Below are 12,784 nucleotides of genomic sequence, written 5' to 3' on the forward strand. Positions count from 1 at the left end.
TATCCCAGGTCAGTCACAATGCACAAAGAATAAAGGGTTCTGTGAAATGATCAGGCAACACAAGTTACAGCTGCTCATTTAAGTGGTTTTAAGTGAACTAAGCAAAAAGAATGAATTATTGAATGAAGAAAATCAAATTAACAGGTCAAATTAACCAATGTTGTATTGCAATATTGTGGGAAAAAGTATTAGAATGTTCTTTGCATTCATTTTCTTTTATTTCTTCCCCTTCACTGTCAAAACCACTCGTCATCCTGGATGACGAGATGGAACCCCTTTATATTGTATGCAGCTAGACACAGAGCCATGTGGGAGCCAAAAAGGACAACTGGGTGTGTGGGGTTAGTATAAGGTGACTGACCCAATAAGCTCCTGTCCTTCGTCCTGGCGGGCAATGGGGCCCTTGCTGGATTTAGGAATTCATTTGGTTGAGATCAACAGCCGAGAATCCCACTGAACCATTTCCCTTACACTTGGTAATTCCATAAACACATCCCCAAGCCTCCAATCAACAGAACCTCTGCCAAAACCCCAAGCCCTAAAGGAACTTCAGCGAAGACTGGAGTTTCACTGAACAATACTGCAGGATCCTTCATGCAGCCAGCTACATCTGATAAATTCATAGATAAAGGTCTCTTCAAAACAGCATCAGGCCCAACTCCTGCACCCAGTCTCTGTTCCTTTGCATATCAATTCCTTGGAAACCTACGCATCACTTCCATGACACGATGGCGGAGGAATGTGCGGCTGCTCTGGAGCACCCCAAAGCGTTTGATATCCAATGGCCAGACATTTACTGAGGGATATCCATGCACCATCCATTCAGCCAAATATCTGAAAATGGAAAGAAGACAAAGTCAAAGCAACAAAAAGCTTTTCTGAAATGAACATAAAAAGTAAACCATCAAACTACTGGACCTGCAGAATCACAAGGAACAGAAATGTAACGTGAAAATAAATGAGTTAAGCAAGGAAACAACTATGCTCAAGAAATCATCCTCATATCTAGTCAATGAATATCAGATCAAAACCAACTAATCAAAAACCCTCTTCTACGATCGTCTGGGCTAACATTATGACCATTTTCACCAGGTACACCAATTAAGATCCTTATTGCAACAGAACAACCTGAACATAGAGCAACACCTCTATCAAGCCAATGCACACATACCATAGGTAACTAGAGGACTCTCTAACCTCACCTTCATACACTCAGGGCGAAAGATCAGTACAGTTGTCAGGGCTGTGGGTCACTAATCCCACCTGTATGTTCAGAGAGGAACAACAATGTGTCTCACAGCCAAGCAGGTCTCTGCAATCCTAACGCATATTGCCCAGTTTTGCTTGAACATTTCATATCACATCCATCTCAGGTCACAATAAAATTGGTAACTAACAGCTAAATCTGAGTTAATCTAACACCATGCATCTCAGACTTTCTCCATTTGAAAGAACTTTGTGCTGAATTCACCAAAAAGCCACATTATGACACTACTGTGCCTTTAAGAAGTGTTTTTTTTTATAAACATGATCTCTACAGTTATCAGCTAGCATCAAGATGCCTAAGCAGATATTGTTTTATTGCTGCTTAAATGGTTTAAATGGGATTTTACATATTTTTACTCTGGGCCTAATGCACTTTCTGCGAGTTTACAATCTTTTGAATTGTTAGGGGGAAGAATGATTGACAGGTCAGGTGACAGGAGTTATTTTACTTTCAGTTTCAGAGGCTGTTCTGGTTTTCAAGCTGCAAGCAGGTTTGTCTCTCTCTCTCACTGGTGTTCTGAGAAGCTGTTGGACTCCAGAACGAAGAGCTGTATTGCTGTGCCCCTCACTTTGGTAATGGGAGTTCTGCTGGCTGTTGTTCAGTTGGGTGTTTGGACATCAGGTTGCATGCAATGTTCTGTCTCTCTCTCTCTCTCTCTCTCCCTCCCTCCCCCTGGTGTTTCGGGAAGCTGTTCTGACTTCAAGCTTACTTTGGTGAGTGTCACGAAAGGTGCAGAATCTAACAGTGTCATAAGAGCATTCTTATTTTCTGTGGTAAACCTGTGGCAGATGTATGTTTATAAGGAGGTTTTGTTGTATGCAACAGTGTATTTTGTTGTTAAGGTTTATACAATATCATAGTTGCTTTTTCTTGTTTGTAATTGGTAGAAGTTACTGCTTTTTTTTGTGTATTAACTGTATTCCTAAATAAACTTTGTTTGATAAAAGCTCCCTACTGGGTCATTTGAATCATATCCGAGGTGAAACATCTCATGCTTACCCTAGCCAAATTCAAGTGCAAAACGTATGGTCTAGACTAACTTCATAAAATACCTTGGAGTTTCTGACCTGGATTTAGAAACCTTGGATTGGAGGGTCTGATGACACAGATAGCCAAAAAGGTATCTGCTTGATAAGGTCTGTGAAACTAAAAACAGATCATGTGTTCTCCTCCTCTGTCCATTTCCCTCCTAATCTCAGCATGCTGCTATCATACGCTTCCACAAAACATTCTGCAGAGTTGGTAAGAGGGAAAAATACTCAGAGGACTGAAGATTTGATAATTAAAATGCAAATTCCCAATAGCATTTAGGAAAATTTGAAATGGTGGCACGAGGGGTAGAATGTGTGCAATGAGTAATGTTACTTTCACTGCGTACTACATACAATTCTCTGACATAGGCATATGTACTGGTTTTCAAACTCTGCCAATGAAGCACATGGCCAGTTTAGAGGTAGAGAAGAAAAGAAATCAAACTTTTCCCTCTTAAGAACACAGCTAATAGTAACTGTCAGTTTATTCTAAATTCCAGAAGGGACATTTGAAACAACTGTATTTTGCAATTTGATACAATGTGAGGAAAGGTTTGAAATCCAAAGAATGATGGCCCAGACATTGTGAGGATTTTAAATAAATGTTTAGTAAGCAATAAAGGTACTTCTCATTTATTTTAACTAAGACAATAGCTATACACCATATCGTTAATTTCACCCAGTTCCAAACACCTTTACTTCACTACCTTCAGAACTAATTCTACCCATGTGTTCCACGACATCTTCTGGATTTTTAAAAACTATTTTTTTTAAATCCAGCGACAGTTAGTATGCCAGGCAGTTATATCTCCTTGCAGTTTACTTCTGAGGTAAAACAAATATTGGTTTTTCAGGACAGGCTTTCTTCAGAGACAGCTATTCCCCTGTGGCTGAGGTCTGAAGCAGCTACCTTTGCAGAGGTTTAATCATCTCCTGATGTACAGCTTTTCCTTTTTGATCTTCGCTTATATGAAATTGCCACTTCAGAAGTCAAACTTAATTCACTCATTTACTTTTCAAATTGTAAGTTCAAAGTTCACACCTTGTCTCCACCTTATTCAAAACCTTTATTCTTCTGTTTCCTGTTGTTAACAGCTTGTCTTAGATAAACATCTGATTGCAGTGTTGTTAGGATTCAATATATCAAAAGCATAGGTTTCATTAGCCTTACCAATTTGTCCCTGCCTTGAGCACCTTACATTTTCCCATTAATTTTAAAAAGATATAACCAGCAGAAAACATTCCAATTTATTGGAGTTCCCTGGCATGTTCACGTCATCACTATTTTTCCTGATACCTCTCAATGAATTCAGCGCCCATCGTATCTGCTCTACGGGCATGCTTGCTATGAAATGTTTCACCCATTTGTGTAAATTCACTGTAACTGTACCACAGTGGTCAATGAGCCACTCACTTTCCAGCTCCGCCTGCGAAAGATGAGCCACTGGAGTTCATTCCTGCCAAAACAAAGTAGTTCCGCACAGCTGCTGACTCTCCCATGATGCACCTCATGTCAGCAGTGAAGGATTCTGGACAGTTCACCAGCTGCAGGATCTCAGTTGACTCCAAAGATGGCATCCGTCGTAGCAACGCACTAAGCAGTGGCTCTGGCAACACAATACAGTCATGCAATAAATTGGAGCATTGAACCATATTCATCCTTCAACTTCACGTCTCTGGGGTTGGACAGCTCAGGCCTCCAGAGTATTTGTATTCAATAATAATCATATTCACTTCTCCCAGGCTCGTTTCTGGCACACCTGCACACCATATCCATGCTGAATATGCTGGGGTACAACTATAATGACACATCTACCTCTCCCAAGAAGTCATTGTCAAGCTATCCACCACACAGTCACTGGAGGGTGATGACAGGCAGGACTTCCCAAGTAACATTTACCTTCCAAGGCGATATAGATTGGTTACCATGGAATCTGGACTAGTTTTGATCATGATCTGAGACAAACTGGCATTGCATCGAATTTTTATTTTTTGCCTGCCCAGATTATGTGATAGGGAGATGTCTAAACACAATTCCATAAGTTTCATGACTGTATAGGACAGGTTTGATGGAACATATGGTCTACCATACTTGCCATTTTTGAATGCTCACAGCACTAACAATGCCAACACCACGTGGGATAATTAGCCCAAAGACGGATATGATATTGTGTCAAGTACATGGCACCATCTCTACCAGCATTTCACTATACAATGTTATGCAGCCCCTTAAAAATCTTTGAGATAATGCACACTCTATAATGCAAAGAAGAAAAGTTGCAGCCACAAGTGATGGGGGGGAGGAGGCATGTTAATGTCCTGTCTATTTATAGAAAAATAAGGTGGTGGGTCAGTAGCAGTTAATCCCATCTCTAAGGGAATGAAAATAAAAGATTCAGCTACTAGTTAATGGCAGTTGCAACTTCCCATTTTTACATGACTTTTCAACCTTACCTTTGTCTTTCATCTTCCATTCAGCAGGATCAGACATGTATATGCATACACAGAATTATCACCTGGCTGAAAGACATATGCACTGAGGTGTCCTGCACTGAATCAGCCACATCCAAGCTATATTTTCCAATCCTTGCACTTGCCTGTCTGAAGTCCAAGCGCTGCACGATTCCCCCCACCCACATTCCCACAACCACATACCATAGTGATCCCAGTCCTCAAGCATGCTTTGGAACTCCAGCTGGTTCCTGCCCTCTGTGAAGATAGGTTTTGGGTTCTTTTCAAAGCCCCCAGAAAGCACGCCACCCTGCCAGTTGCGGACATAGATCCTACCATCCAGATCCACGATTACTGGGAAAGGAAGGAACACAGTTCATCAGAAAGGACACAGCCCTGTGAAAGATGTGGGGAGGAGAAGATTAAAGACTATGCAGATAAGATTTAAGACTCAAGATACATCAGTGTAAACCACAGCCTGATAAAGACTATTTATGTTCTCTAAAAATCAATTACTACTATTCAGGTTTTTGAGACAGTCAAATCATCAGTAAGAGGTGAGTAGGTCGGTCAACATATGTAGCCAACGTGTAGACCACCCCACTCTTCAGTGGGGACTCACCCCAACTCACCTACTTCTCTGCAAAGGGGCTAGCCCTGTGGCAAGAATCAGCCACCCCATCACCCCCACTGCCCCCCAACCCTCTGCAGAAGGGACTCACTGACCACATCCTTCTCCCGAGCAAATGTTTGAAGCTGAAGACAACTGTTTGGACTCTGGTGCTATATTCAACTGTTGCTCCACAAACTTTTATCACATATCCATGCTGTAATTAAGAATGCTTATTTTCACCTCTAAGATCAATCAACTCCATCCCTCGTCCATTCCTTTGCTGCTGAAACTCTCATTCATGCTTTTGATACCCGTGGACCTGATTATTCAAACACACTCCAGGCCGGCCTCCCACATTCTACCCTTCATTAACTCGCGGTTATCCCAATCTCAAATGTTAAACAACTCATTTTTGTTTTCGGATTCCTCCATGACCTTGCCCTCCCTATCTCATCTCCTCCAGCCTCACAACTCTGAGCTATCTGCAATCCACTAACTCCAGCCTCTTGAGCATCCCTAATTTTAATCACTCCATCATTGCTGGCTATGCCTTCAGCCTAAGCTCTGGAATACCCTTCCAAACCTCTCCACCTCTCCTTTCTTCTGTAGAAAGCTCCTCAAAACCTCTTTGACCAAGATTTTGGTCACAGGGCCTATTTAGTTCCTTTTGTAGTTTGGTGCATTACTTGGTTTTGTAATGCCTGTGTGATGCCTCTATGTTGTTTAATTGCACTGAAAGTGCTATATAAATATAAGCTGCTGTTGTTCTAATGTTGCCCATTAGCCAGCATGGACAGAGTTTCTGGTGCATATTTCATCAAAGCATTATATGATTAATGTTGTGATTAATATTTAATCTTCATATACCTAATGTTAGCTTCATAAAGGACACAGTATTTGAGCCTCAACTCTGCCAAACACTCCAGCAATCTGGACACAGAAGTCAGGAGCGTTCTGGCCTGGATGGTCCAGGTAACAATCCTCAGGTATAATTGGTTATCTCACCAGGTGAGGGCTGAGCACTTGAAACACAATAGCTACTGCCTTAGCTGACTATGTAGCAAAGGTTGTGTGCATACAAGAATTCCACTAGAGGACGCAAAGCAGAATTCGCAACGAAATCAACAAAGAAAGGTCCCCATAGCCTTCAATCCTATTCTTAATGAGATGTGTCCAGGTCAGCCTTGGGGCCTTTAATTGATCCTGCCTTTAACTGATCCCGCCTTTAATTGATCCCACGTTAACCACGGTTTGAGTCTCATTGCTTGAGCTAATATACAAGTTCCAACAGATTGAAAGCAAAAATCATTGTTTTCTGAGAATGTCATCAACCTGCTCTGGGAAGTACACATTGATTCAGATTTAAAAACCATTCTGATGTAAATAAGCTGTTGCTTCCAGCCAGGCATGTGTAAAGTTAGTCTCCTTACCTGGCGTGTCAGGACGCAGACCCTGCTTGAGTGGCCGTGTCACCAAGTAAAAGTGTTCACATGGATGCAGTGGAACAGTTACAGGCTCTTCACTCATTAAACCAAGTTCATAGGCCCACTGGGTGAGAGAAGAGAGAGAGAACAGTGTTAGCGTCACATATGAAACCCAAGTATATTATGTGCACTGTAGCACTTTAATTCTACAAGAGTTCAATTATAAGAACCTTGCCCAACTTATACTGCAGATGTTAATTTCTCTCAGAGCAGTTGATGCCGAATAGTATGAAGTTAAAGTGGAAGTGGAAAAAAGAAAACTGCTTCAATATAAGGCAATTTTTATAACAACCCATGAAAATGCAAGGCATTGAATTCAGAGTTTGGAACATGGAACTGTGAAGTTTAGGCATGAGGTGAAAGAGTCCAGTTTATGGCTGCCTATTAAAATAAATCACCATGAAGCTGTCAGTCTTGTTTTGCAGTAGGCACCTCTGTGGGCAGGAGAATCAAACTTCATAGGGGAGGCATACTGCATCATTAACCCAAGTTACACCAGCCTTTAACTTCTCCTGAAGTACCTACCCTTACATACAATGTGTGTGTGTTTTTTTGTGTGGAGAGGGGGGAAAAGAGGGCAAAGAGATAAGAAAGAGAGTCAAGGGGCATAAGCTCAGGGAGGCCTCCCAGAACTGCCACAGAAGCTAGCTATCATGCTGACATCTTAAATCTTGAGGCTATACCACAAAGGAACAGTAGAGGTCAAAACTGTGAACGTGGAGTCAGTCAAAGATCATGGAACATCATTGCCTGTTACTCATGAAATGTAGAATATTTTCCACTGTACTCGAAATTAAAGAGCAACTTCCAATAGCTTTTCACAACTCAAACATTATTTGTGATAGGGCTCTCAATATTTCATTTTGTTTGTAAATTGGGTTGTGTTCTGCTTCCCTGAATGGTAAGAAGGGAATGGACAGAAGGGAGGTCATTAGCTTCATAATTAGTACAAATGACAGAATACAGAGTTCCACTGATTCATGGTCTGTGAGTTATTTACCTGGCCTGCACAGTTCACAAAGTATTCACATTCTATATGCCCTCTGTCAGTTTCAATTCCGGTCACATGACCTTTGTCGACCATCACATGATTGACACTGGTCCCTTCATATATCTGGACACCTGCCATAAACAACATTTAAATAGATGTCAGAATTCAAAACCTTACATTAATAGCTTCCATATGACCTTAACATAGCAAAAAAAGTCCAAGGTGTTTTACAGGAGTGTTATCAAATCAAATTTGACATTGCAGCACAGAGTTAGAACATCAAAAGTTTGATTAAATCAGTACGCTTGAAGAAGTGACTTAGAGGAGGAGACAGGTGGAGAAGTAAAGAAGGTTTGACTAGACATTCCAAAGTTTACTCTGGTATAATCATGGTAGGCATTTAGAGCACTTTTAACATAGAAAACTATCTCTAAATACGTCAGCGAGGAAAATAGATGCTTAATCCAAGAGGAAGGGATTCTGCAAGGTGACCAAAAGACTTGTTCAAAGAAGTGGGTCTTAAGGAGCCATAAAAGAAGGTTTAAGAAATAAATTAAATTTGACAGCAACATTCTTGAGCCAACAAGAATGGAGCAACATTCTTTAAGACAAAAATCTTAAACATAAATAAATTTTCTAGGTAGGAGCAGAGAGCTGGCTAAGATTGGTGAGGTAAATCTGGTGGAATTCTTTGAGGAGGTGACAAAAACGGTTGACGATGGGAGAGCCGTTGATGTCATCTACATGGATTTCAGTAAGGCGTTTGACAAAGTCCCTCACGGTAGGCTGGTAGAAAAGGTTAAGGCGCATGGGATACGAGGCCAGGTAGTTAGGTGGATTGAGAACTGGTTGGGAAATAGGAGACAGAGGGTAGTTGTGGAGGGTACCTTGTCGGGCTGGAGGCCAGTGACCAGTGGTGTGCCGCAGGGCTCGGTACTGGGACCTCTCCTCTTTGTAGTCTACATAAATGACTTAGAAGAGGGAGTAGGTGGTGTGATCAGCAAGTTTGCTGATGACACCAAGATGGCAGGGTTGGCGGGTACAGAGCTGGATTGTCAGGTGATACAACAGGATATAGATAGGTTGGTGCAGTGGGCAGATAGGTGGCAGATGGCATTTAATCCTGACAAATGCGAGGTGATGCATTTTGGAAGGAATAATGCAGAGAGGAGTTATGTGATAAAAGGTAGGCCGATTAGGAGTATAGATGTACAGAGAGACCTGGGAGTGCAGGTCCACAAATCCATGAAGGTTGTGTCACAAGTGGAGAACGTTGTTAGGAAGGCTTATGGGATGTTAGCCTTTATAGGAAGGGGCTTAGAGTATAAAAGCTGCCGTCTAATGCTTCAGTTATACAGAACGTTGGTTAGACCGCATTTGGAGTACTGCGTCCAGTTCTGGTCACCTTATTACCGGAAGGACGTGGAGTCTCTGGAAAGGGTGCAGAGGAGGTTTACCAGGATGTTGCCTGGCATGGGGGGACTGGGTTACGAGGAGAGACTGAAGAGACTGGGGCTATTCTCCTTGGAAAGAAGGAGATTGAGAGGGGACATGATAGAGGTATATAAGATACTGAAGGGAATAGATAGAGTTAATAGTGAGAGACTGCTCCCTAGACTGGGTACGAACACAAGAGGTCATCAATTAAGGGTGAGGGGGGGGAGGTATAATTTGGAGGTAAGAGGAAGGTTCTTTACACAGAGAGTTGTGGGGGGCTGGAATGCGCTACCGAGTAGGGTGGTGGAGGCAGGCACGTTGGACTCGTTTAAGATGCAGTTAGATAGGCATATGAGTGAAACGGGAATGGAGGGATATGGTAGGGGCTATTAAATAGGGTAAACCTCGGGAGACACCGGAAGGGCAGGCTGTATAACTAATATGTTTTGTCTTTATTCCACAGGTGGAGGTCCACCTCGTGTCAAGCGAGGGGCATGCACACGGCAGGTTGTGCGTGGGCTGCTCTTGGAAGTCCAGGAGTGGCCTAGTACTTCATGTCGGTGTGTGTGCTTGATCCTGGACCGATAGACGGGCACCGCAACAGCTCAGTGACTAGCACTGCTAGCTGTGCAGATACATGGATTTGGGCCTGTGTCTGTGGGAGTTTGCGCATTCTCCCTGTGGTTGCGTGGGTTTCCTCCGGGCGCTCCGGTTTCCTCCCACACCCCAAAGATGTGCTCTTAGGCTAATTGGTTTCCACCAAATTGACACTATTTCTTCCCTGAATCTGACTGAGTAGGGTCCCATTCGTAGACATGCAGGGTAGAATAGGTGTAGGGCGATGCGGCGGCGCGGGCTCGTTGGGCCGAAGGGCCTGTTTCCCGTGCTGGGTTGTTCTTTGTTCTTTGTTTTTAAATAAACAAAAAATGTTAGTGTTTCCAACTGTTTAAAGAAGTTATTACAAATTTAATAAAAATACATTCCATTAAAAACAAAAATTCACCAAAAATGACCCATCATTTGGGTTGCTACTAGATTGAAGAAAGGATGTTGAAAAGAATCCTAGTTAACCTGAAGATTGAACTTTTTAGAAACCAGCAAAGGATGATCAAAACATGACTAAAAAGAGGGGAAAAAAAAAATCAGTAAATAGCTAGATAAATTTTTAAAAATTGATTACAAGAGCTTTTAGAAGTAAATAAAAGCAAGGCGAGAGACCAAAGTAAATGTTGACCTCAGAAACTAACACAAGACATCATCATGGAGAAAAAGGAAAAGGCAGAAACGTCAAATAATATTTTGATTCTGTCCTCACAGTAGAAGACACAAGTTACATATCAGAAATACAGGGTAATCAAGAGCTAACAAGAACGAGAAACTGTGAGTAATTAATATCAGCAGAGAAAAAGAGAAATAAGGAATTAAACTTGACAAATCCCCAGAATCTGATGATCTACATTTTAAGGTTCTGAAAGAGGTAGCTGCAGAGGCGGAGGATGCAGTGGTTATTTTTCATAAGTTCCCAGAATTCTAGGTCCCAGCACATTGGAAGCTAATAAAGGAAAGCAAGCGCAAACAGGGAACCATGGGCCAGTGAGCCTGACAAAAGTCATCGGGAAAATGCTAGAATGTATTATCAGGGAAGTCTTAAGAAGCTGAAATAGGCTATTTGGTCCCTCAAGCCTGCCAAACCATTTAATAAGAACCTGACTAATTGAATTTTGGCCTTATCTCCACTTTCCTGCTTGCTCAGCCTTTCCTCAAAAAGCAACCCCTTCACCCCAGGAATCAGTCAAATGAGCCACCTCTGAACTGTTTATTTGCCTTGAATAAGGAGGCCAAAACTTTACAGTATTCCAGACATGGCTTCACCAAAGCCCTACACAAATGTAACATGACTTCCCTACTTTTGTATTCCAGCCCTCTTGCAACAAAGATCAACATTTCACTTTCCTTGCTAATTATTTGCTGTACTGCATGTAAACTTTGTAATTCATGTATTCAGACAACCATATCCCTCAGGACGGCAGCATTCTGCAGTCTCTCACCATTTAAAATTTACATACCATTTTGTTTTTCTACTATTCCTACCAAAGTCCCATTTTACCACACTATATCCCATCTGCCAAATTTTTGCCCACTCAACTTATCTACATTAATTTTTGCAGAATCTTAGTGTCCTCCTCAGAACTTGTTTTCCTATCTTTGTACTGCAAAAAATTTGGCTACAGTACATTCTGTACTTTCATCTAAGTAACTAATATAGATATTAAAATGATCAGAATGATTTGGTTTAATGAGAGGCAAATCGTGCTTCACAAGTTTACTAGAATATTTTTGAGCATGTAACTAGAGGGTAGATAAAGGGAACAGGAAAGTGTGGTATACTTTGATTTCCAAAAAGCATTCAAAAATTTGCCACGTATAAAGGGTTGACATACAACATAAGAGCTCGTGGGAGTTCGGGATAATACATTAGCACAGATGGAGGATTGGTTAATTTCCAGACAGCAGAAAATAGGAAAAAGCAGGTCCTTTTCAAGCTGCAGGCTACAACTAGTGGAGTGCCACAATAATCAGTTCAAGGCTCTTAGCTATTACAATCAAAATCAATGACTTAGATTGAGAGACCAACTAATATATCCAGGTTTGCTGACGATACAAAATCAAAGTGGCAATATAAATAGAGGTTACAAATAGGCTGCCAAGATAAATGGGTTAAGTGCATGAAGCAACAGGTGGCAATGGAGCATTATACAGGGAAGTGCAAAGTTATTCACACTGAAATTAACAGTAATAACAAAGCGATTTTTTTTAAAAAAGCATGAAATTTCTAAACTTCAGTGATTGGAGAAGATTGGGTATACCCATACAAGGCACACAGAAAGCTAGCATGTAAGTGCAGCAATAAATTAGCTTTGCAAATGGCATGTTGGTCTTTGTTGCAAGGGGATTGGAAGATAAAAATAAGGAAATTTCATCACAATTTGCTTTGATGAGACCATGCCTAGGGTATTATGCAGTTTTGTTCTCCAAATATAAGGATGTACTTGACAAAGGTGGCATAATAAGCTTACTATATGCTTTCCTGGAGTAAAAGTGTTGTCCTATAAGGAGTTGAGTAAATTTGGCCTATGCTCTTGAGTTCAGAAAAATGAGTGGAAATCTCATTGAAAAGTACAAGATTTTGAAGAGGCTTGAGGGGATACAGAGGCCATTTCCCCTAATTGGGGAACCTAGAACATACAATGGCAGTGCCTCTGGAATAGGAATCAATCATTCAGGACTGAGATGAGGAGAATTTTCTTCCTTTAAAGGGTTATGAATCAGAGGATTGTAGATAATCCACCACTGAATATTTCAAGGCTAGAAAAGATTCTCTCACATCTCTCAAGGAATCAAGGGGTATTGGAGTAGAGTTGAGACACAGCCAAAATCACACTGAATGCCAAAACAGGCTCAAGGAGCTGTCTGATCTTTGATTTGATTTGATTTATCATTGTCACACGT

At 41.4% G+C, this 12,784-nt stretch overlaps 1 protein-coding gene across 2 annotated transcripts in view; it reads right to left on the reverse strand.

The window, feature by feature from the left end:
• Positions 1 to 12,784, reverse strand: part of pdpr (pyruvate dehydrogenase phosphatase regulatory subunit) — a 93,943-nt gene that overhangs the window by 63,351 nt on the left and 17,808 nt on the right. For both annotated transcript variants that reach the window (XM_080187153.1, XM_080187152.1), the window contains exons 6-10: positions 7,847 to 7,968; positions 6,793 to 6,910; positions 4,954 to 5,103; positions 3,713 to 3,905; positions 710 to 834 (exon numbers count right to left, since the gene is read on the reverse strand). In XM_080187153.1, the coding sequence (XP_080043279.1) occupies positions 710 to 834; positions 3,713 to 3,905; positions 4,954 to 5,103; positions 6,793 to 6,910; positions 7,847 to 7,968 (708 nt within the window). The remainder of the gene's footprint in view (positions 1 to 709; positions 835 to 3,712; positions 3,906 to 4,953; positions 5,104 to 6,792; positions 6,911 to 7,846; positions 7,969 to 12,784) is intronic.

The sequence above is a fragment of the Carcharhinus amblyrhynchos genome, chromosome 4, assembly GCF_965287045.1.
Source record: "Carcharhinus amblyrhynchos chromosome 4, sCarAmb.v2.hapA, whole genome shotgun sequence".
NCBI lineage: Eukaryota > Metazoa > Chordata > Chondrichthyes > Carcharhiniformes > Carcharhinidae > Carcharhinus > Carcharhinus amblyrhynchos.